We start from the raw sequence: 25,566 nt of genomic DNA, 5'->3' as shown, positions 1-25,566 counted from the left end.
TTCAGCCTCTGCTGCTCTTTGAGTCCTCTGCTTCTACAGTGCTGATCTTTAGGCCTCTAGTCCATTCAGCCTGGTACCCCAGTAGTCCAGGAGGATTGCTCAGCAGTGTTCCTCGTTTCCCGAGTTTGGGAGAGGTGCCAACAGGCAACTTGGATGTGGTAAGCTGTCAAGTGAGAGCATGGCTCTTTCTAATGAGCCTTTGTTCACCTCAGGGGCTTAGGCAACCAGAGCTATTCCTGTGGAAATGAAGGGAAGTATGCAGAAAGGCCCCTCTTGGAGTCACATGTCAGCTTTCTGAAGCTCAGCTCCCAGCAGCCTGGCTGCCCCATCTCACTCACATGAGCTCCTTAGAGGCAGCTGACAGCCCCAGGACACTGGAGGAGGGGTCCCTAAGCCGCCTTTCCTGTGCTCTGGTTACTCCACCATCCACATCCGGGACACCCTTAGAGGACCTGTGTACCTGGGTACCCAGACAGCAGGCTCCTGCTAGCTCCCACTCTGGTTCTTCCCTTCTCATGCTCTTTGCACGTCGCCAGGCTCCAGGTGGAGCACCCTTCCATCCACGTGAGAAGATTTGTGGACTTAAATTGTTTTTGTGCCGCTGAGAATATGACAACATAACCTGACAGATCCCCATGTGACTCTAATCCTGGTTAATCAGGCTTCTCGGGAGTCTGAAAACTGCGCCCTGAATGGTTATCTGTGTTTGAATGGAGTCTTTTCTCCCCATCCTCCCAGCAAGGAAACTGGCAAGGGGACAGGTAGGGGAGTCAGGAAAGAGACTTGCAAGTGTAGCCAAGAGCTCTCCCACCTGCCAGCACCTCTTGGTTATGGAGAGATGGATGAGAGAGTGTGCAGGAAGGGACAGGGAACGTGAGGCCCCAAAAGAGAAAAGTTTCCTCTCTGTCTCTGAGATGAAATAAAACTGCTCTCCAGCCTCCTTTGGAGTGTCCTGAACCCTCCCTACACTCCAGCCTTGTACCCCTGACCATTCTTTCACACTGGCTGTGGCTCCCTTTTGCCTGCATTTCAAATCTGCATTTCCAAATAGTCCATGACTAGGCTGTGTCCACTGGCTCAGACACTCAAAGGGTACCCATTTCTCCATAATCCTGACTGGTCCCATTGCCAATACCACAAGCTGAGGTGTCCCTCAATCTTCCCTCCTCATCTCTTATCCATACCAAGCCTCAGATGTCTGCAGAGTCATCTGCTCCAAGGAACCCTTCTTGAGCTATCACTGGTCTGCCATTTCAGCGTCACTTAAGTCTTTATTGAGGCCTTCTGGGAGGCACTGGCCCCTCGGAGCAGATTTAGTACAGGGACCCGTCATGATACTTCCCGGCTGTGGCCCCAGTCTTTGTCTTCATTATCTGGTGGTGAAGATGACACACACACAGGGGTATTAGTTACTTTTCTGTTGCTGAGATAAAACACTGTGACCAAGGCAACTTACAGAATAAGAGTGTATTGGGATTATAGTTTTAGATAGTTAAAGCCCATGGTGGTGGAGCAGAGGCAGCAGATGTCAGGCATGGTAGCTGGAACAAAAACGAAGGGCTCGTTCGTGTCTTGAACCACAAGCAAAAAGCAGAGACAGAGAACTAGAGTTAGGGCAGAGCCTTAAACTCTCAGAGCCCACCTCCAGAGAAATACTTCCTCCAGCAAGGAGGTGTCTCCTAAGCTTCCCCCAAACAGTGCCGCCAGTTAGACACTGAATGTTCAAAGCCAGAGCCTATAGAGGACATTGTCATTCCAGCCACCACATCAACTGTGTTCAGAAGAGTACTACAGGGTTCCAGGGGACAGGGATGACAGTGTGACACTGAAGGGCTGACTTAGGAACCAACTCAGCCCTTACTAGCCTTGACCCAGAGCAAGCTCCTTTAGTCAAGGGCTTTTACATCATTGCGTAATAGGATGTACGATGTTAAATGGGGCTGATTGTTGCCACCAGTTCCATGTGGTTTGGAAAGAGGCCAACTTCCTCCTCTATGAAGCAGGGTTCCAGGAAGCTGCTAAGAGACTCACTGCCTGCCTGAATGGCACATACTAGTGACTTTTCTCATCCCCGTGACAAAATGCCTAACAAAAGCAGTTGAAGGAAGGAAGGCAGATGTATTAGCTCCTTTTTGTTACCATCAAGTACCGTGACCAAAAGCAACCGATTCAAGAGTTTATTTTGGCTTGTCATTCCAAAGGGAAAGCCCATAATGGCCGTGGAGATGTGGAGCAGGAAGTTGAGAAATCACATCTTTATCCAGTGCAAGGAAAGAAGAACTAGGGGTGGAGTGAGGCCGTAAACACTTAAAGCCCGCCCTCTGTGGTGATGTACTTCCTCCAGCTAGTCTCCACCTTCTAAGGGCTCCATAACCTCCCCCAAACGATGCCACCAACCAGGGACCAAGCATTCAACTATGCTAGCCTCTGAAGGATGGTTCTCATTCAAACTGTCACACTCCACTCCTTGACGCTCACAGACTCACAGCCATCTCATAACAAAATGTGTTTGGCCTAACTTTCAAAATCCCCATAGTCTTTCAACTGTTTTAACACTGGTCTGTGGTTCACAGTGGCTTCTGAGACTCAAGGCAATCCCTTAACTGTCATCCCCTGAAAAACGAAAAAGCAAATCATATACTTCTAACACATAATTGCACAGAATTTGCATACTATTTGAAAGGTGGGGGGCATGGATAGAGAGAGGCACAGAGAGGAAGTACTGGACTAAAATAAGACCAAAACTAAGAAGGGTAAACACAGAAGGATCCTGTAGCTCAGTGCCTGGTATATGGGAATTTAGTTCCGAAAGGGTTGGACGGCTCAGCCTACACTATTCACATTTGCTGTCTGCAACATGGACCTTACTCTGACTGATTCCATTCTCTCTGTGTATGAAACTCCTCGACAGATGTTTCACATCTCTGGCATTCCCAATATCTTGAGGTCTCCACAACAACTCAGGCTTCCCTTTTGTAGGGTCCCACAATGGTCTCCTAGGGCTTGCCTGCCTCTCGGGGCTGTCCTCTGATTGTAGAACCCGACTCCCGTTACCAGTTTCTGAATGAGTTACTTTGTATTGATGTGATAAAACACCACAACCAAAGTGACTTACAGAAAAAAAGGGATTTATTTCATTTATGGTACAGGGTGTGGCAGGGGAATCCATAATGTCAAGGAGAGGCATGGTAGCAGATGGCCAGATAAGAAAGCTGTGTAACTATTTTGAATAACTGCCTGCAGGAAGCACAGGGTGAACTGAAAGTAGAGAGTATAAACTCTCACAGTCCACCTACCTACCGATGGACTTTTCTCCAGCGAGCTTCAGCCTCCTGAAGGTTCCATAATCTCTCCAAACAGTGGCACCAGCAGCAAACCAAGTATTCAAATACATGAATCATTTATTATTCAAGCCATCATTAAATGGTTTGTTTTAGCTCACAGTCAGAGGGGACAAATCATCTTGGCAGGGGTGATACAGTAACAGGACCGTGAGTGGCAGAGCCCATGGCTTCCATAGTCAGGAAACAGAGTAGTGAATGCTGGCACTCAGCAGACTTTCACCTTCAGTCCAGTATGGCGTTACCTATATTCAGTGTAGGTCTTCCCAATACAGTTAAGCCTTTCTAGAAAAATTCTTTCGTAATAACCTACTTTTTAAAAAAGATTTGCTTTTATTTATTTATTTGTTTGTTTGTTTGTTTGTTGTGTGTGTGTGCGCGTGCGCGCGCGCACACACACACGCGCACACACACACACACACACACACACACACACATGCAGGTGATTGTAGAGGTAAGAAATCAGTATCAGATCTATCAACTGGAGTTTCATACAGGCAGGTTTGTACTGTCCAATATCGGCTCTGGGATCTGACCCCTGATCCTCTCTGCATTAGCAGCAAATGCTCTTAACCTCTGAGCCAACTCGCCACCTCCTTCCACCCTTGTAAGATTTATTTTACTTCCATGGTAAATCCTAAATCCAGTCTATTTGATAATGAAAATATACACAGGGTGTGATATATACAAAGTCTGTTAGGTGGTAGGTCTGTCTGGGATGGGCAGACTGAGTAGAGGTAAAATGGGAAGTCAGATGGGCTGCCAGGAAAGGAATAAATAGGGACATAACTCCTGGCTGCCAGGTTTGGTTTGGGATGTTCTAGGGATCTGTCTGCAAGGTAAGCACTGAGGAACCTGGGTGAGAGCATGGACCAGTTGTTTGCAAACTTGAGGGAAGTGTGGGCCTCAGGTATTTAGGGAACCTGCTCTGGTTGGGACCCTGAGACCTTCAGCCTTTAGGTAGGGAGGGTTCCCCAGTCCCATGCAAAGCCAACTACAGCCTCCACCACTAAGGTTGGGTAGAAGAAAGGCCTGTCTCTTTCTTCTGTCTACCCAGACATCATTGGCTGAGTGCCTGCAGAGCTCCCTAGGCAAGAAAAGCTCAAAAATGAGTTGTTGTTGTTGTTTTTAAGGCCCAGGCCCTCCATCACTGGAGATGGAGGTTAGTGTTGGGTATGGAGCCCCTGGCCATCCCCATACTTTGACATTAACTACAGGAACCTAGAATTTTTCTGGAAGATTTCTGAACATCTCCACTCTCCCAAGTTCTCCAGGAAGTGGTAGGTGGGAGACATCTTCAGGAAGAAGCTAGTCACCTAGCATCAGGAGCAAGAGCCTTGAGTTGTCCTCAGTGGCAGGCTATGGGTGGTGCAGGAGCTGGGGCAGGCTATGGGGTGGTATAGGAGCTGAGGTAGGCTATGAGTGGTGCAGGAGCTGAGGTAGGCTATGGTTGATGCAGGAGCTGAGGTAGGCCACATTTCTCTCCACAGCTGCACTTCAGGCGGCAGCCTCCAGGTCTGACTCACTGAGCCATGGGTTTTCCTAATGAGGGATTAAAGCAGAAGTAAGACACACCCTTGAATGAAAACACAGCAACCCCAGATCTTGCTCAGGGGACACTATTTCCAGGGCCAGCATCTTCTTCCTGGAACTTCTTGCTTAGCACAGAGTAGATGTGCCAGACACAGGGAAGGAAAAGGGTGTGGTGTCTAGATGTTTCATTCCCAAGAACAGGTTGGCCCCATCCAGCACTGCTGCCCAGAGCTATTAGGGTGATGGCCTCTGATTCAGGAGGTGTCACAGGCTCCAAACGGCAGTACATCTGTACTCCCAAGCATGGCGGAAGGGAATCTGGAGGGACAGGCCGGTGAGAAAGTGGGAGCAGAGCCACCATGAAGGAGCCCCCGGGGCAGTAGTCTCAATCTTCCTAACACTGTGAGCCTCTAGGTGACCCCCAAAAATAAAATTATTTTTGTCGCTACTTTGTAAGTGTAATTTTGCTTTGTTATCAATTATAATATAAATAGTTTTGGAGATGGAGGCTTGTCAAGGGGTCACGACCCACAGATGAGAACCACTGCCCTGGGGTGTCAAAACTAGCTACTAGCTCGCTGAATCAGCCTGGGAGCTCACAGTGATCGTCCTCACAGGTTGACTGTTTGCTGTGTCCCACACACCGTATGTTAGGACTCCTTTCTCCCTGGACCTCAGGAAGCACCTGGAGGAGCTGAGGCACCTGAGGCAGGGGGTTACCCTGACTCGTGTTCTTTGATGCCTGGTGTCACTAAGTCCTTTAAGTAACCTTGCTTGAGACAGTCCAGGGATCAGGCAGGAAGCATCTGGGATTCAGGGAAGAACCATGACTCATGTAGTACTCGGTGCCCTGAGCTGGTCATCTTTGTGTCGCTCATTCTTTCCACACAGGCCTGGAGGAGCACCGTTCTATTCTCTGGATTCAGGAAGCAAGGGTTAGAGAGAGGAAGGGCCCAACCCCCAGCACACAGGAACGGAGACAGAAGAGGAGCGGACAGGGAGTGTAGAGGGAGGCAGGGACGGGGAGGGAGGCAGGGGGAGAGGAGGCCAGGGAAACCAGTCAGGATGTAAAATAAATGAAAAAATTTAATTAATAAAAATTAAATAACGACTAAGCGGTACCAAGTATCCACTGACCAGGACAGGGCTGCCAAGCAGTTTAGCGAAGGCCCTTTCCTCTCTCTGGCATGCTGGAGGCCTTCCACTGGACCAGGCCTTACTGGGCTTGAGGGTTCTGCCTCATAAAGCCAGTGAGCCAGAACCCAGAGGCTTGGAGAGGGTCTGCCTTTCAGTGATGAAAAAGACAAGATTTGGCCATGAGTCAAGATGGTTGTGAAAAGAATGTGTGACACAGAGATAATAAAAGAACTGTTCCTGGGCCCTTCTGGGCAGGGCAGGGGCTCTTGAGGCCCCAGTTCTTCCTTTGCCCCTTCCTGCCCAGCCTCCTGCTCAGGTCTGTAGAGAAGGGAGATGCGCTGGAGCTCAGTGGGGCCTCTCGTTCTGACCTGTTCTCCCACCAAAGACCAGAGTGGCTGCAAAGTGGAGAACTCCAGCCAAAGCTTGAAAGGAGGAGATGCCTGAGGGATGGGAGATGATGGAGGGTGAAGATGGGAGATGAGTGGAGATGAAGCTAGCCGCCTCCTGCATGCCATGGGTGCTGACTCCCAGGAGGTAGTAGTCAAGGACAGCAAGGGGCCGAATGGAGACCTGATTGGAAGGACAGACAGATGGATTAAGTTCATCGGTCACTAAGTCAAACCCTGAGAGGCTATGCCCATGGCAAACGAAATATCCAGGGGAGGGACTTAGGTTGTGAACCATTTTTCCCTCATTGGAGGGAATCTGCTCATATGTAAACGACATAGTTTCACAGTTTAAGAAGCAGAAAGCAGTAATTGAGAGACTAAAAACCTGAGCCTCGAGCTCCTGACATTGTATTAAGTTGTTATTATTATTATTATTATTATTATTATTATTATTATTATCACCTGATAGAATACCTGCCAGGAACAACTTGAGGCAGGTTAGATGTATTGTGGCTCATGATTTCAGGCTACATCTGTTCATCGTGGTGGGCAGAGCATGGCAGTCCAAGCCACTCACCTATGGCATTGGGAGTGTTTGCTTAGCAGTGGTATACTCTGGTGGATGGGGGGCGGGGGAGCGCAGTGCAAAGTTCAGGCTAGAAGCAGGAAAAACAGGTGCTATCAAAGCCCACAGGGAAGCCCCTGAGGCATGTGGAAAAGGTGTGGAGAGAGAAACAGGGCCATATCAAGGTCACCAAGTTTCATCTACATTTCTTCCTTTTTTTTTCTCCACAGATGCTCATCAACCTCTGTACCTTCTCCAAGATGTCCTTTACGTCCCCATCCCTGGTGACAGCAGCCTGGGAAGCACAAAGCTCTCATTAAGGATTGTCTCAAACCACACTCTCTGGAGGAGGGCGGCCAAGCAGCGGCCCCACATCCTGCACCAAGACCCTTCCTCAGCTCCTCTGGGGGTTCACTCAGGCTGAGGATTAAACCTTGATCCCTTTTGCGTGGAGGAGAACAGTCCTCTTCCCAGGTTTCATTGACGTCATCCAGCCACATTTTCGGCTTTGCTTGGGGTGGCAAAAGAGATAGACCATGCTGTTTACCAGAAGGAAGACACTACAGCTGCGTCTGCACCTCACGGACTACCCTCATGGGCCACACAGAGATAGCCAGAGCACAGACCTAGGCGTGTCTCCAACAGGTCAAAGTGTTCCCTAGCTGCCTCGGAGGCCTCCCCTTCCTGCTCTACTTGCTCCTGTGTCTCTGGGATCCCCTCAGCTCCAGGCAGGGTCTCCTCTCTGCCACCCTCCCAATAACACAGAGGGCCCGGCAAAGGGATGTAGATGATGAACATGAGGAAGAGGACCTTCAAGTGGCTCACCTTCCTCCTGCTTCTCGTCTTCCTCACATCCTTTGTCCTGAACTACTCAAGCACGGTACTGTACGCTGCCTGGTTCTCCAAGCAGATGGTCCTGGGGTTCTCAGACAACTTACACAAGCTCATCAAGGCCCAGCCCTGCACCTGCACACACTGCATCAGCCAGGGCAAGGTCTCCTACTGGTTCGACCAGCGCTTCAACAAGACCATGCAGCCGCTGCTGACAGCCCACAATGCTCTGATGGACGAGGACACGTACCAGTGGTGGCTGGTGAGCAGAGTAGGGGCTGGGAGCAGGGAGAGGGGAGGTAAATGCTAAGTCTGTGGGACCCACCAAGCATCTGGCAGCATTCAGAGTGTCATTTTTGTTTCAGGCACCCCTTCACTCAGGGACTGTTTATTGAGCAGCTATTATGTGTAAGCCAGAGAAAAACCCTACTTGCTGTTCCCTCCTGTGGCTCCCTTAACAAATCACCATGGACCTGGTAGTTTAAGATGTTAGAAGTGATCACATGGCTCAGTCCTGGAGGCTAAGGGTCTTTACCCCTCATGCCTTTCTCCTGCTACTGCTGCTGCTGATCATTTGTGATACCCCTTTGGCCCACATCTGCAGCACCCAGACTCTGCTCCCATATCCCATGGTTTTCCTGTGTCTCAGGTGTCCTTTCCTGGGACAGGCATGTGGCTTTGGCTCTAGTGTACCCCCTGATTCAGGCTGGTCATACCTGCCACCAGTAGCATAGCAAGATCTTAGCAGGTGATGTGAATGAGAAATGCAATAAATATTGCGGTCCTCCATGTCTGGGGATTGGCCCTGCCCTGACCCCTTCCCTCATACCTGAAGGTCAGCTAAAGTCCTAGTCTCACACACAGTAGGTGCCCAGAGAGTACCTGTAGAATGCATGCATGAGCTTTCTTCCTGACTCCTGTCTTGGGCTGGGGGTGGCTATCACGAACCACCTGTTCCTTCACAGTTAGTAGCTGGGTTTGGTGGCCAGGGAGCCAGCCTACCCAGCCAGAGGTGATGGAGCCAAGCTGACCACCCCCTCGGTTCTTTGTCCCAGAGGCTCCAGCGGGAGAGGAAGCCTAACAACCTGAGTGACACTATCAAGGAACTGTTTCGTGTGGTGCCTGGGAATGTGGATCCCGCGCTGGATAAGAGGTTGGTGGGTTGCCGGCGCTGTGCAGTCGTGGGAAACTCCGGGAACTTGAAGGACTCCTCGTACGGGCCTGACATTGACAGCCATGATTTTGTGGTAAGGTGAGCACTGGACCCTGAACCCGAGCTCAGGGAACCTCAGAGATGTGTGAAACACCTTGGCTTGGCTCAGAAGAACAAGATCCCGGGCCTGGGGCCCCAGTACTGACTGACCTCTGGGTCTCAGTTCCCCCATTTTTCCCTAGCAAGGTGATATGCAATGCCAAAGCCTTGGCTAGAGATTTCCCATAGGCTGGTGACTTAGTACCTAAGGGCTACTGAGTAGGCAAAACTGACTTACAGCCAGTGCTTCTGTGGCTCAAATCCACACCCAGCTTTCAATCTAGACCGTGAACCAGAAGCTTTTCAAGTCAGCTTTGTTTCCTCTGTCCCCAAGTGGAATTGGCATCTCAGGAAAAAGTACCATGTCTCCCTTGAGTTTTTCATAATCCCTACTCAGAATTGTCCTGGGGCAGAGAGAATAATTAGAGATGGGACTCAGTATCCCCCAGACAGACATACTTATATAGATACAGACATACATAGATAGGATGGATGGATGGATGGATGGATGGATGGATGGATAAATGGTACATCTAGAATCTAGAACCACCTTATTTCTGTATCCTTGACTTCATACCCACAGGTCCCTTTCCTGGCTTTCCCTGTACCTAGTATCATTGGGAATGCCCATGATAAGAAGCAAAGTCAGGTTCAGGGTCAGGCAGTCCTGAGTTCAAAGCTGTAGCTTGGTAGATATCTTGTCTGGGCTCTGGATTATTAAAAAGGTGCATCTAGTAGGTACAGTTACCCATGACACAGGTGGTTGATTATTAGAGGGCAAGACCCACCACACTTGCTATTATTTAAAAGAAAAACAAGCCACGGCCTCTGTTTTGCTGAACAAGGGATGGATCTTGGCCTTGTGCATGCTGGGCAAGCTGTCTTCTTTTGACTGAGTTACCTCCTCCATGTCCCCCAAAACTGAGTTGCTCAGGCTGACCTGGAACTTACCATCCTCTGGCTCTTGCCTCCCAAGTAGCTGGGATTTCAGACCTGCTCTGCCAGGCTTGTCTGGCCTGTGTCTACAATGTCCCCATTGTTCACGTGGAGAAACAAAGGCCTAGGGAACCAGGAAGCTCACCTGTGGTTACCACATGGGTGACTCCATCTCCAGCATCCTTAACATGTGCCCCTTTTCCTCTCCTCCCAGGATGAACAGGGCACCCACTGTGGGCTTTGAGGCAGATGTTGGGAGCAGGACCACCCACCATCTTGTGTATCCTGAGAGCTTCCGGGAGCTGGGAGAGAATGTCAGCATGGTCCTGGTCCCCTTCAAGACCACCGACCTGCAGTGGGTGGTCAGCGCTACCACCACAGGCACCATCACTCAGTGAGTTTCTCTAGTGACTGCCCTGTGCCCATCTCTCTCCTACCTACCACGGCTCATCCCTGCCAAACTGTCCCTTGGGATTCCTCTCCCCCACGCCTCCTGGTACATAAGTGGCTGCTCCTGCCATCCATCTCCTTGGTTGATCCTGCCTGACTTGTCCAGCCTCAGTTCTGAGGCTGGTTGTGGTAGCTTGGCGTCCATCCTCAGTGCCGAGATCCCTAGACTGCAGCCAGCACGGAACAGGCAGGGGCTCCTGAGCACATACATACTTTGTGGATCCGTCAACACTGGCTCTCCAAGAGTAAGCGCTGCCATCTGCTCCCCAGGCATGGCGCCTATCATTTGAAACTTGGCATCTCGTTTGGTCCTCAAAGCAGTGTTTCTCATTAGCTCTGGCCTCCAGGGAGCAACTATGGCTGGGCCAAACCACTTGCCCAACACTGAACTTGACCCAGAGCCCGTGCAACCATCTGGGTCTAATTCCTCAGTCCCTGGCTTTTCTCGAAGTGGGAGTGGCTTCCATTTCCAGATGTCCGCATAACTCCTGGTCCTAGCCCAGGTCTCTCAGGAGTAGAGCCAGAGCCAAGAACTGCGGGTTCCAGGAACTCCATGCCTCCAGGGGACAGAGTGTAAGGAAAGGGCTCAGCGAGAGGTTGGGCCAGGCTGCCTACTCAAGGTGCTCCCTAGCACCCAGGCACTTGGAGAACCTGAAGTGCAGCAGTTATGTTCCACGTGGTAGCGGATTTTACACTTTGATGCTGCAGCTCATGTCTGCCTGCATGAGCTGGAGACAGCCATAGGTCACCCCTGTCAGTTCCCCAGCATCAGCCTGAGCCCTACTAATGGGCACAGATGTTCTGAATCTAGAAGACTGAGACAACTATCCCTAGGCCCCTGAAATCTGTGTGCTTGGAGCAAGTCCCCATTCTGGCTCAAATCAGCCAGGGTCGCCCCCTGGTGCCACTCTGGAGCTACTGCAGGAGCTGTGCTCCTGCAGGAAGGTGGCTTCTGAGCACCTAAGCCTCTCTACCTTTGTTTGCCAAGGCTATGCCACTCCCCAGAGCCTTCTGGTGCCCAGGTGCCCCCTCTCCACATTAAATCCCTTCTCTTTCCCGATCCACAGCACCTACGTCCCCGTGCCCCCGAAGATCAAAGTGAAACAAGAGAAGGTAAGTGGCAGCTTAGGACCCCCCAACTTTGCCGACTTCTTTCCCAAGATTTAGTGCTGTGGTGGCAGGACTGAGCTACACAGAGTGCCCGGGCCCTGGCCTGGTGCGGTTGCTGGCACCTGTGCAGCTTCGCCGCTAAGGACAGGTCCTTATAGTGGGTCTCTAGAACAGCAGCACATCCTGGGAACTTGCCACAGATGTGACTCTTCAGGAGTTACCCAAACCTACTACAGCCAACCCAGGGTAGCACCAGTAGTCCAGCTCTCACAAGCCCCTGGAGGGTAGGGGGAGTGTGGGCTGTAGTTTTTTAACAATCCTGGGAGCTTCCCAACGCCAGACTCACACAGATCCACCTTCCCACACCTCCATCTCCCACACCTCCACACCTCCATCCTTCCCAGTGGACCCCTATACTGCACTGGCCCAAACATGGACCAAAGCAGGAACATGTGTGAAAAACCTACCACACTGGATCTTTGCATACACTATCATACTTTAGGAGGCTTGGAAAGGCCTGTACTATGTCCAGGGACACAGCCTAGATCATGCTAGGATGAGATGAAATCCCCATGTGCCTGCAACAGGCTGTTCTTGGCCTTGAGCACCACAATCTCAGAAAGAAGTCATAGAAATCTCTGTAGGGTGGGTCTTGTTCCTAAGACTGTAATGCCCTGAAGCAGAGCTGAGAAATGAAGAGCCTTGCAGAGACCTGTGAACCCATCCTTTCTCTAATAAATGGTATAAGGCTGCCTATACCCTTTGCTGTTCCCAAAGTCCCCATCAGTGTCCCCAAGGCAGTCACAGGGGATGAGGCCAAGGCCATGCATGGCACAGGGAAACTGTCATGGCTGTGTAACACTGAACATGTTGCTTAGCCTCTCTGTACCTTGGTGTCTTCATAACAGGGAAGGAAAGCCATACATATAGTTTACCTTAGGTCAGAGATTCCAGCCAATGCCAGGCAGAGCAGGTGGCCCACGGGTATGTTTTTAATGCAGTGGGACACTGTCATGAGTCCTCACACTGCTCCCTGGAGCACTTCTGGAGCCTTGGGTCACACTCCCTGCCCCCAGAGGATTTTTATTTCGATACCACTTCACTGTCCCTTTCAAGGCTTCCCCCAGTGCCGTGAAGCTATTTGGTGCTTCTTCTTCCCTGTAGCCCCCATTGCTCTTCAGGCCTACCTTGTAACGGTGCAGGATATCTCTAGTGTCCCCAGCACGAAGTCCGTAAATACAAAGAAGTTTGTCAGATCTCTGCATGACCATGTTCTCATGGCCACATCAGTATAGCACCCACTAGATGCTCTGTGTCTTTCACTGGCTGTACTCACCGAGTCCATTCTCTCTGCAGATCCTGATCTACCACCCAGCCTTCATCAAGTATGTCTTTGACAGCTGGCTTCAGGGGCATGGGCGGTACCCGTCAACTGGAATCCTCTCCGTCATCTTCTCCATTCATGTCTGTGATGAGGTATGTCAGCCTATGTTCCTGCAGGCTACAGGGACAAGGGCTATCCCCCGCACCTCCCCATGTTTGCACGGGAGTCCAGGGTAGGAGAGCGGGCAGAAGATAGTTTCCAACCACATCTATCCAAAGGGTCTCTGGCACCTGTGTCAGCAGGTGTGTGGAAGAGCGGCAGCCTTATGATATGGTTCTCTGGAGCAGTAATTCTGAAACATTCTGGTGAGGGTGGCTAGGCTCTGATTCAGCTCAAAATGAAGAAGCAGGCTCTAACCAGCTTAGACCGGGAGAGCTGTAAAGGCCACGGTTACCACCCTCAGGTTGCTTGTTAAAGCCACAGGAGGAACTACAGTCAGTACTTGGGCCACACCCTGACTCAGTTCACCAGAATGTCTAGGAAGCTAGGGCATAAAGGGCTTCCACTACCCACCCAACTGGGAGAACTAGAGTTAGACCCTCAGAGACACTGCTTCCATCTCTGATCTCCCGTCCCACCCAAAGATCCCTGCTCTGTTGTGCATACCCCTCTCTAGCTCTAATCTGTCTTCCACCCCACAGCCAGATGGCATGCCTTCTGTTAATGTTCCTCACTGGTCACCATCTACTCACTAGCTAAAACCCAACTTGCCCCCCCCCCAAGTGACATCCTGTCTATGACTGCTATAAGTTGTAGGGGTTGAGTCTTAAAGGATATGTCCCTGATGTCCCCAGTACCTGCCAGGTGGCATCTAATGAAAAGTAAGCCTGCCTGCATTTGATTTGTCCAGAGATATTAGGTACAGAATAAGTATCCACTGGTGTTTGTCACGTGTGTTTGGACCCCAGCCTCAGATGCTGGCCTCAGAATGAAGAGTTTGAAATCTGTCACCTACCCTCTGTGTTCATGCCTCTTGGCCTTCTTTCCAGATGGGAAAATGAGGCTCTGAAATGATGGGATGCATCAAGAGTCAGCTTGGATGAGGGACAGTTTGCCTGCCTTCTAAGCTCTCCTCACCTTCTCTCCAGGACCCCTGTGAGCTCTACTACAGGCCCAGTCCCCCTCAGGACTACCTACTTGAGGTCACCCCAAGGTGCCTTTGGGCAGAGTTGAACTTGAGTCTTATTTGGCTTGCTTTGGCTTTCTGAAGAAGGTTCCTTTGAACCATTAACGTTTACCATAACATTCCAGGGACAACCGCAGACTACCTTTCCTGAATCCCCCCCACACACACACTGCCCCCATGCTGATGCAACCTGGGTCTCACCTTGCCTTTGCCCCACAGGTGGACTTGTATGGCTTCGGGGCAGACAGCAAAGGGAATTGGCACCATTACTGGGAAAACAAGACATCTGCAGGTGCATTCCGAAAGACAGGGGTGCATGATGCTGACTTCGAGTACAATGTCACAACCAACCTGGCAGCTATCAACAAAATTCGCATCTTCAAGGGGAGATGATGCTGCGACCCACTAAGGACGGACACATCTCGTCTCACCTCTCAACTTGCAGCCCCAGCATCTCACTGAAGCTGCTCTGTTCTAGAAGCTTCCAGGGCTGAACTTGGGGTGTCCCCGGGCTTGCTGGCAGCCTCATATACCCTCGTTTTGGTTGCATCTATTTAGCAATGTTGTCCAACTCTCCCAGGGTACAGAGCAAGGCTCTGGCCTGTCTAAGGTGGGAGCGCTTTCTCACTGCTGTCTCCTGGCTGGAGGAAAGTGGGAAGATACTGGGAACAGTCTCACATCCAAATAATGACAGTTATTTTGACTTCTGGGGTGGGGGGGGGGAAAATAAATCCTGAAGATTCCTATGTTCAAAAGAGCGGGCATTTCCTGGAAGTTATTTAGAGGCTGACTGAACTATGGGCCTCAAGCTCAACTCAGACTCTGGCTGGGATGTTTGTGACTGCTATCTCCAGAGCAGAGCCCCAACTACAAGGCTCCACCAGCACTGGGGCAAGATACTGTTCTCCTTTGCATGAAGCCTGGCCTGTCACATTATATGACATCCCCGTTGTCCCTTTCTTCCATAAGCTCACTAGTGATGGCTGAGCAAAGCTTCTGATTCCAGAAACCTCGCCATGTGTCACTGATGGGTGGGAAGCCCTCTTCACCATCCTGTGTGATTATCCTCCATGGTGATACAGATGGCCTCTGTGGTGATACAGATGGCCGGAGCAGGTCTGACTACTTCCACGTGCCTTTGAACTTGAGGAAGAAATGCATGCACTGGCTGACATAAAGCAAAATCCCCAACTGGAAAAGGGGGACCCTCACTAGCACCCTGCTTTGCTGCATAGTTCAGAGTCTCTTTCCAGATGATACTCTGCACCACTCAGAGTGTGCCAAGCATAGGATGGGTGATCACTTCTATTCCCTCAGACTGTTGGGTTCGGGACCACTAACAACCAGCATCCTCCCCTGGGTCCTGAACACTGGGCTAAATCTCTAGTAGCCACATTCCTGGAGTCCTTGGGGTCCCAATGGGGACATCCTAGGACCACAGTTGAAATGCATGTACCTCTTCTCCTCACTCCTGTCTGTTATCCCCTCCTTCCTTCCCTCTACAGACTTCCTGTTATTTATTGATTTGTTAATTCAGCTGACCCCATGCACACTCTTCCCCATTGCTGCTCACAGTGGTTTTCTTGCTTTGCCTGGCAAGTGGGAGCAGAAATAGAAAGGGAAGCCTCTGAGCATCCTGGATGTGTGTGTTGAGACATCTGGACTCGGAGCTTGCTGGTGGCAGATCCTGTGGCGCTGCTGATCCTTTGTACAATCCATGCCATCTCCCTTTCTGCTACAGCTGACTTGCCTTCTTCCTTACTGCAGAAGGGACTCGCTCAGGCTGGGACCTCTGTCCTCACTGATGACTCCTTGGTGAGGGAATTGAGATGAGGGTGAATAGGCACTGAGTGGTAACTGTCACCTCCTTGCAGATGTTCCATAAGAGAAACCTCTGTTTCTGTCTAGAGTATTCGCTAAAGACCACTGCAGCTTCTTCAAGGCAGAATATGAGAGAGGTCTCTTGAGGCTTGGGAGACATCGCCCTGCTCAGGTTCCTCTCCACAATAAGAGCTCAGGGGCCTCAACTGGGCCAGATACAGCTTTGGGCCATTCACAGGCATCACCAAAGAGCAGACACCAAGATTGCTGTTTTCCAGGAGTCTGTCCTGAGTGGCTTTGTTGTAGCTTTTGTTCAATTCTCCAAGACTCAGAATCCATGCTCTTAGTGGAGAAATATGATGTTCTGCTTTAAAGAAAAAAAAAAAATCCTTTCTGACTTAAGATCCTTGGCTGAAAAGGCTGACCTCTTGTGAGGTCCTTGCTCTAGAGAGGCATCCTCAGAGGTCCGAGTGTGAGGAACTCAGCAGACTTTGTGCATCAGTGGGTCTGTCCATGGGACAAGTCAGAATTAGTGGCCACTGGCGTAGGGGTAACAGCTCAGGTGTACCTGAGTTCTACTGCGTGAGAGCAAGTGCCTGCCGTAAGAGTGTAGCCATTTCTAGCTGAGCACTGCTCAGGAAGCTCTTCTAGTTTCCACCTGGCCCCTTCCAGGCCCCTCCACCCCCCACCCTCCACCCCCTGCGTCCTTCCTCTTTCCCTCCCTCTTGTCCAGCCAAGGAGCCAGCATTATCTCTTATAACCCCCAGTCTTCCCCTGTGTTTCACTAGCTTAGCAGTGGGCTCTTAACTGAATAAGATACAGTCCACTGTGTCCAGAATTAAGTGCACCAATTAGTTTAAGGTAATTGTAGCTTTCCTTGGGGTGTGGGTGGCTGAGAACAGGAAGGGCTTTCCCAAAGAGAGTGGGCTGGCTGCTGATAGCAGAGCTGGTCCTGGGCTGCAGTGCATGAGCTGATCAGGAAGCTGCTAAGTCCAGGGGGACCAGGGGAGTCTCAGCAGCACCCCCAGACTACTAGCCTGCAGTGAACCAAGAGACTGGTGTTTCTTGTACTGGTGGCAGGCTTCCTCTGCCTGCCCTCAGCTTCTTGGGGGGAGAGAAGCAGATCTGTAGCTGTTAGTTCCCAGAGGAGACAAGCCCAAGAAGACAATCCTTACAGTGATGCCTTAGGTTAGCTTTTAGGCATCGGACCTTAGCCAATATACTGTGTGGGTGGAGCTAGCGGAACCGACCCAAGAAAGTATAGGATAGAATAAGGAGGCTAGTGACTAGCTAGGACCCTGAAGGTCTGGAGATTGCTTTAGGGCAAAGGGCATAGAAGAGTACAGATGGTGCTGCAGTCTCCAGTGTGGCCACATGGGGCTGCTAAAGGCTCATCTCACCTGGGAATAGGGCCTCCCTGTCAAATGTGGGAAGGACCACGGTGGATAATTGAGAACCCAGAGGTTGGCTTTACCTGTGCCCTTTAAAGTAGCTCCAACATGCAGGGTGAGAGAGGCCCTGGAGGCCCACTGTCCACCAGAGAATAGAGTGACAGCTGCATGCCCTCAGGAGCTGGCAGCTAAAGCCATGGCTGCTCGGTCACCGTGGCCTGGCTAGTGAATTTTGAGATGACGTCAGCTTTCTTCTTGTTTGTCACGCTCTCCTGTGCCCCGGGTGCTACCCAATGCCTGTAAGAAACACAGAGGGTGAGGAGAGATGGCAGAGACCGACAAAGCAGCGGCTCATGCCTTCAGCCTCAGAATATGGTAACGGTGGCATGACCCAAACCCCTAGGCTCAGCCAGGCCCAGCCTCCAACCTCTCTGCTCACTTAGCTTTCACTTCGGCTTCTCCTGCCCAGGGTCTGCCCCATGGCACCAGCTTTAACCCTTTCTCCAGAGCCTCATCTGGATCTTGTTCGCCCCTCTAGGTGGTCGTGGGTCCCCCCTGCACCCCCAGGCCCCTGCACAATCACTTTAGCCCTTTCCCCAGAACCTCACCCGCGCCTTGCTCAGCTCACTCTAGTAGGTGAACACGGGTCCCTCCTGCACCCCCAGACCCCTGCACAATCACTTTAGCCCTTTCCCAAGGCCCCTTCAGAGCCAAAGTTCTCCAAGCACTTTTGCTCCCACAAGCTTTTCCTTCCTTGCTTCCTGTGGCCTGGCGTCACCCATTAATACTTTGCGTTCTCGTGCCTCCGTCTTGTAATCCTCCTGATCGGTCTGAATGCATTTCCAAGGATGTTAGCAAGTCTGCCTTCCCCAGCCCCTGCTCTGTTTTATTTATTGTTGAATATTTCCAATTATCCGAATCAAAGTGAATAAAGAGAGCTATTTTATTGTTTGGGTGTGTTCAGAGTTCTGCTTTGGTGAAGTTTCTATTCAGGATGGGGGAGTGGGGAGGTGGTTGTGTTCAGTCCTGAAATGGCTGCATGAGTCATTTCCTAGGGTCCCCTGGGATGGTTGCCCTCCTCAGATGGGTTCAGGAGACAGAGTGGAGCCATCCCCTGCTGTGTGACTGTGGTGGGTTACCTAACCTCCCTGAACCTCTGCTGTCATCATCAGACGGAACTTGACCTTGCCAATCTTCAGAGGAGGCTGGGATCAGAAACAAAACATCCCAGAATGCTGAAGTGGACACAGGCCAGAGGCTCTGATGTTTGCTTGGCTGGGGCCCAGTGTGCACAGGGGAGATAGCCACACCCTGGGAGGAGCAAAACCAGGTCTGAAGGTGGTACCGTCACTCTTGGATATTTAAAGACATGTTCCCAGAAGCCTTGAATTGGAACTTTGCCATATGAGATTGGTATGTGTCTGTGATACCCGGCCCTCCATGATAGGCATGACACTTGACAGGTTATATGCCACCTCACTTACTCTGGCAGCTCTTCCTTCACAGCTCACCACAACTTGTAAACAGGAGAAGGCAGAGGTGAGCCTAGCCTCCTGGTCCATCCTGCTGCCCCACCCCTGAATTCACTGGATGCTGGTTCCAAGACAATATGTAGGGACACACACGGTCCCTAGAGCCAGGCAGTCTGGGGTCTACTGCCTGGCCATGTAAGGCTGAGTAGATTGCTGAGCCTCACTGTGCCTGACCTCCATAGATAAAGCTGGGATAGTGATGCGCCAGAGTATACACATACATTAAGCACTGAGTTAGCACAGGCAACAGGCTTAGCGAGAAACCCAGCACTGGACAGAGGAACTTCAGTAACACCAGAAAGGGTGGCCAGACTCCAGCCCTGTCTGACCTTCCCCCTGCTCCCTGTGTATTCATCCCTGCCTCCTGCCTTGCCAGGCTTCACCATGCATCTTCTCCATCTCTAGAATTCCTTTTCCTCTATCACTTCTGTTTCTTCACCAGGGGTCATGCTTATTCCTTATCAACACACAGATAACACACACATTCTACATACAAACTACACACAGCTATACATAACATGCATGAATATACACCACACAGGGACAATACACACAACATACTTCACATACTCAGTGCACACAGATACAACACATATCATAACACATCACACATCTCACACATACAATACATAAACACATCATAGCACTACACACACTACACATATACAGTACACCCAAAACACCATGCGCCACACATATCATAACATACAACACATATACACACAACACAACAAACACCATGTCACATACACCACACCACACACACTTATACTATACCATAGACACAACAGTACACACACACACACACACACACACACACACACACACACACACACACACGTCCTCCATCAGAGACTCAGTGCCCTTAGATTGCCTGTAGTTTCAATTGCACAACAGACAAGCAGCCACAAGGTGGCAGCATACTGTAGCTGGTCCCTGAGGAACCATGCCTGGCTCTCTGCTTTTGTCCCCTGTACATTACCCATGACAGATCTCAGGCCCAAATCCCTGTAATGTGTGTAGTATATGCCTATGTGTACAGGTTGCTCACAGATGCCAGGGGAGGATCTCAAGTGTCCTGTTACCGTACTCTCTACCTTATTCATGTTGACACAGGGTGTCTCCTGAGCCTGGAGCTAGTTTGGTGGCCAGCAATCCCCAGCCAGTCTCCAGTCTCTACTTCCCACTGGTCTGGTGTTGTGGACACAGGATTTTCACACAGATGCCGAAATCCAAACTCAGGTCCTCGTGATTGTACAGCACGTACTCTTACCCACTCACCATCCCCCCTTTCTGTTAGACCCTGTCCAGTTTAACAACTATCCACATAGCTTCTCTACTCCTTCAGGGTTCTAAGGAATCTAGGGATGGCTTAAAGTACCAGGTGTGTGGGTGTTTCGTGAAAATGTACAAGGTATTTCAGCACCGCTGGATTTTGAAGTCATCAAAGTGCTGGAGCAAGACCCCTCCTGACATACAGGGACAACTGTGTCCTCAGAAGGCCATCACTGGCCAAATGGCAGTGGACTGTAGAGGCCCAGCTCACCTGTGCTGGGGAAGCTGAGTAGGGCTGCTGGGGAGGGGTCAGCCTCGGCTTCTTCAGCCTCATTGCCTTGACATGGGTACCTCTGAGGGTTGGGACCTGGTGCTCCTACACTATACCAATTTCTTTGCCTTCACTTCCCTTCCTACCCCTCAGTTCCCCCACAGGGGCTACCCAAGGCCTGAACTGGAGAGCAAAGCAAATCCTCTTCCATCTGTCATGCTAAACCCAGTCCTCCGAATCCTCAGTCACCTCATGGAGTATTTTATAAACTTTGTACAATACTGCAGGCTAAGGTACACACACACACACACACACACACACACACACACACACACACACATACAGAGAGAGAGAGAGAGAGAGAGAGAGAGAGAGAGAGAGAGAGAGAGGCAGGCAGGCAGATACAGAGACTGAGCCTATAATGAAACTCCAGTTCAATTCCATGTGGTTCCCTGTGGCATTTGGTGACCAGAACTTTGGGAGGCAATGCAAGAGAAAGGAGAGTTGGGGACATTTCTGATGGGGTTGTGTCCTTATAACAAGAAACAAAGAGACATTGAATATCAATGCTCTCTCTCTCTCTCTCTCTCTCTCTCTCTCTCTCTCCCCTCTTCCCTCCCTCCCCTTTCCCTCTCTGTCTCCATCTCTTTCTTCCTCTGTCTGTCTCCACCATGTAAAGTCACAGCCACCTATAAGCCAGGACAGCCCTCACAAGAACCCACCCCAATCTCTGAGCTCTGGCCTCTAGAACCTGAACAATTAAATCTCTGCTGTGGAGACACACGACGGGTGGGACTGGACCTAGGGCCTCAAGGTTCTCACGGATGCCCCACCCTACTCATCCCCTCTAGAAGGCAGAGATCCTGTTCTTCCTCCCACCTCCTTGAGGGCCACTCTCCAGGTGAACTGGCCACTGTGGGCAAGGTACAGCCATGAAGCTAGATGAGTACGTCAACGGGTCAAGATGAAGAAGAGGACCTCCCCTAGCTCCTCCCAATGCTGAGCTATACCTTCTAGCCTATCACAAAAGAGCATTTGCTTTGTCTCCACTGATTCCCGAATTAGCTTTTCCATCACTCCAACTGTGGCCCTGAAGTGGGAGGCAGGTTTGAGTCCCAGCTATTTGATCACAGAGTCATGATGACCCAAGTCTAGATCACAGCTGCCTACAGCCAAGGGAATGATCCCAAGAGGGACAATTATGCAAGGAACAGAAGAAAGCCAGAGAGGCCACCCGTCCATCCCCAGGGATGTGTGTGAGTGCCATGAGACATGAAGGGCAAAAGTCTAAAGCTTCAAGCTGAGTCAAATCACATCGACCACCTGCAGTTCCCCAAGGACAGGGGAACACGGGCAGCCAGTGGCAGTGGCAGCAGGGACAGGCTGCTGAGGCAATGGGGCTGAGTTGCATATGGCACAGAAAGAGGGTCAGAAGCTCTCATGTGGAAAATGGGTGGTGGAGTCCTTTTCTGGGTGGTGTCATTAGATCTAGGATGGAAAAGTGATAATGGACAGAGCTGTGGATCCCTGGAATGCTGCAGGAAAATCCTGTTTCCACTCAGGTCCTCAGGAGCTCAGGACAGACATACTCCTGGCTCATGGCAGACCTGAAGCAAAAGATCTTGGTGTCAGCTTTGAGACACCTGAGAAGGTCAGGGTTCCATGAATACTATTGAAATGAAAAGTTCTGTGGGCTGTGGTCTTCTTAGCCTCAAGCTCTCAGGCTCAGGCTCAACTGGGGGTCTCCTTGGCTGCCTTTGGACTTTGAGACACTCTTCTGTTCATGTTTTCTAATGTTTGGACTGGCTTTGTAGAATTATTGTTCCAAGCAAGAAGATCAAGTTGATATGGGTCTGTCCATGAAAGTACAGTCTCTTACCCCAAGGGGAGCTGTGGTAGGACCAAGAACACCCAAATATCCTGGGAGTCAAAGGCCTACATCCAGAAATGGGCCTCTATAGAGTCGGAGGGCTGCCACAGTTTACGCTGTGAGCAAATGCAGCCTTGGTATCTGTTCCATCTACCACAAGAGCATCAAGGGCAGTGAGTCCTAGAGATAGCTGTGGGCAAGACAAGGGCTCTATCAGAAGGTCAGAAGCTCTGATTGGTTGATAAATAGAATGCTGATTGGCCAGTAGCGAGGCAGGAAGTATGGGCGGGATAAACAAATGAAGAGAATTGTGAAAAGGCTGAATGAGAAGAGGCCAGCCTGCCAGCCAGGGAGCAACATGTAATGGCACACAGGTAAAACCATGGAACACGAGGCGACATATAGATGAACAGAAATGGGCTGAGTTTAAATGTAAGAGCTAGTCAGTGGTAGGCCTGAGCTAATAGCCAAGCAGTTTTAATTAATATTAGCCTCTGTGTGTTTACTTGGGTCTGAGCTGCTGTGGGCCTGGGGGGAACCGGAGAAAACTCCAGCTACCAGAAATGGGCCTCTATAGAGTAGGAGGGCTGCCGCAGTTTATGCTGTGAGCAAATGTGGCCTTGGTATCTGCTCCATCTACCACAGGAGCAGCAAGGGCAGTGGGCCCTAGAGATAGCTGTGGGCAAGACAAGGGCTCTGCTGGAAGGTCAGAAGCCATGGTAACAGGCGGATAGCCAGATGATAGTCACATGATAAAAACAAGGAAGTGCCATTGCTTATGGCCTCTTCTATGCATCAAGTTGATGGGGCACAGCACCTTGAGGAAGAAGCGCATGCACAGGAAGACTTGTAGGAAGTGGAGTCAGAGGGTGGAGCCAGCAAGCACATCAAAAGTGAAGACTGGGGCACTGCATCCTGAACACTGAGCATGACGCTTGTGACGTGGGGGACAAGAACTCTGGGTGGTGTCCCTAGCAGAAGAACTCCGGCCACAAGCCCTACACAGTGGTTTGGGACAGAAAAGCAGACCCAGCTCAGGGCTGCCCAGGTCCTTCTGGCCTTGGCTTAGAGCACCACCCAGAGTGCTCTAGGGTGGTGGCCACCAGAGGGTGCAACAGAGCCACCTTTGTGCAGATTGCCTGCTTTTGAAAGCCACAGGAGAACCAGCACAGGCCTGGGAGCAAAGTCAGAACTTCAAAGGACTTCCCCATAGAGGTGAGCAAGCCCACACCTTTCAGATAAGATCATTATCTCTGTCACTTAACTAAGTAAACTAGTCAAGAAAACAGGTCTGGGCCCAGTAGGAGAAAGCCAAAGCCCCAAGCCAGTGTGGACAGGATAGTAAGTGCTCTGTGGTGTCCACTTCCCATGAGTCCACTGGGCCCCCCAGACCTGGAATTTGTCCTTGGCTTCCCACTCTCCTCTCTTCTTGGCTCTCCATGACTTCTGAATCATATGTCTATAAGGGAGCCTGGGCTCTCTGAATCTTGGTTTATTATTCTATAAAAGGGTTACCAAATGACATGGTAGACAAGAGACTGAAAGTTAGATGGCAGTGGTATCTGCATAGATATCTAGGATGGTAATGCCATTTGCCTGTGGTCACACCGTTCAGATTGACTCAGCCAAGAATAAGGACCAGAGCTGATCATGTACTCATCAGGTTGGGACAGGCTAATGCTGCAAAACCAAATAAACTCCAAGTCCCACTAACTTAGAATAACAAGGCTAGTTTCTTCTTAGACAGTTTTCAGGGTTCTGTTGCCCTCCCTCCCTGCCCCTGCTGCTGCTGCTGCTGCCGCCACCACCACCACCACCACCACCGCCGCCATGGTGAGCCAATCTGCTTTGTATATTTTGTCTCATGAAGGACATTGCCAATTTCACCTTTAGCACAGAGCCCTCAAGGTCACTGTACAAGAAGCTGGTAATGGCTCATAAGCTCTCAAATGACTCAAGTTAGACTTGATACCCATCACTCCCACGCTAGGTCCATTGACCAGCATGAGCCCCGTTGCCCAAACAAAACCATAGAGGGAAAGTAAACGGTGGGGTCGAACTTCTAGAATTCTTGAGAGCCACTGGCCTTTTCTGCCAAAATCTTTCCGTGATGACAGAGATACTGTCCTAGACTTACAGCCAGTTAATGACAACTCAGCAGGTCTGCCCAGGTCAGCCCTGGGTAAACCTGAGCAGAAGGCTCAGATCCAAAGTTTTAAGCGATGTAGGCAGGAGTACAGGCCATAGAGAGGCATCCCAAGGGACAGGAGGGCCAGCATCAGAGAATGGGGATCGAGGCTGCTCATGCTAGCTGCCTTTGTGTGCGAGCAAAGCCAGAGAGCACTTGGTGGAGATGCTCAACAGTACAGTGAGCACTGGAGAATACAGTGGAAAGACAGGGGATCGATCACCCAGGAATCCATGCCCCTCCCATTCTCAGGAACTTCAGGGTGGCTCTTTCTGGGTGTTGCCTTCAGCACTTTTGTTCCCAAACTACATACTGAAAGGCTTGAGCAAGATCTTTGTATCTCAAGGTTCCCTCCGACCCTGCCGTTTCACTCCCAGGGGTCCTTGGAAGGCAAAAGACACTAGAGGTGTCTTACCTTCTATGCTCAGCATTGACCAAAGTGACGGGTACCTGGTAGGCAGATGAATCAGAATCATGTTGATGGCCACATAACACTTTGTTTAGAAAGGATGAATGCTAACCTGTACTGAGAGCTTAAACATTCCAACCACATGTTAAGCCAACCTTCACTGTTTCTCATGTGACCCAAGTCAGGCAGCCTCAATGACATACACATTTTACAGAAATCTAGTATTCTAAGAGGTGAGCCACTTGGCCCAGGGCAGCACAGCTCAGCAGTGGTGGACCTCAGTGGGAGCCACAACACTCAGGGTCAGAGCCTACGCTGTCTTTCCCTGTCTGGCCACCTTATCCTGGACTAGATATCAGGTGCACACACCAGCAAGGCACCTGAAACTATGTGGGCAAAGTCAAGGCCCAACTCCCAGAGAGAAGCTGGGCTGAGTGAGGTGTGGTATCATGTTAATGGTGAGAACTGCCACACCCTCGAGGCCAGGGGAACTGATCTCTAAGTCTTGTTCCACACAGAGTTGCCTTGGAGAGGAGCCACTGGGCTGGTGTATCACCTGAGAGCCAGCCAGGCAGGGAAGGCTGGGGCTTCCATGAGGTTCATTTTGCAGAAACAACAGAAGGGCAGGAACCCCAAGCTAGCTGCTGGGGGTACCGTCAGACTTCACCAGAGCATGGAAATGGGGGAAAGGTCCTTGTCTACTGAAGGCTCAGAAGCCCTCCCTGATTTCCCATGGTTTGCTTCTGTCCTTGTTT

General features: G+C 50.7%; 1 protein-coding gene and 1 long non-coding RNA gene across 2 annotated transcripts in view; both read left to right on the top strand.

The window, feature by feature from the left end:
* The window catches only part of LOC118597356, a 45,538-nt gene extending 38,100 nt beyond the window's left edge, over positions 1-7,438 (top strand). Inside the window, exon 3 of the long non-coding RNA XR_004946808.1 lies at positions 7,196-7,438. This is a non-coding gene — a long non-coding RNA (uncharacterized LOC118597356). The remainder of the gene's footprint in view (positions 1-7,195) is intronic.
* A 45-nt stretch (positions 7,439-7,483) lies between these two features.
* On the top strand, positions 7,484-14,804 carry St3gal1 (ST3 beta-galactoside alpha-2,3-sialyltransferase 1). Its single transcript, XM_036208388.1, has 6 exons — positions 7,484-8,058; positions 8,852-9,048; positions 10,199-10,378; positions 11,502-11,547; positions 12,901-13,020; positions 14,274-14,804. Exons 1-6 carry the CDS (start codon positions 7,753-7,755, stop codon positions 14,445-14,447), a joined length of 1,023 nt encoding a protein of 340 aa, XP_036064281.1. The 5' UTR covers positions 7,484-7,752; the 3' UTR covers positions 14,448-14,804.
* The last annotated feature ends 10,762 nt before the right edge of the window (positions 14,805-25,566 follow it).

The sequence above is a fragment of the Onychomys torridus genome, chromosome 16 (assembly GCF_903995425.1).
Source record: "Onychomys torridus chromosome 16, mOncTor1.1, whole genome shotgun sequence".
Lineage (NCBI taxonomy): Eukaryota > Metazoa > Chordata > Mammalia > Rodentia > Cricetidae > Onychomys > Onychomys torridus.
This window is presented reverse-complemented; position numbering and strand designations above follow the sequence as displayed.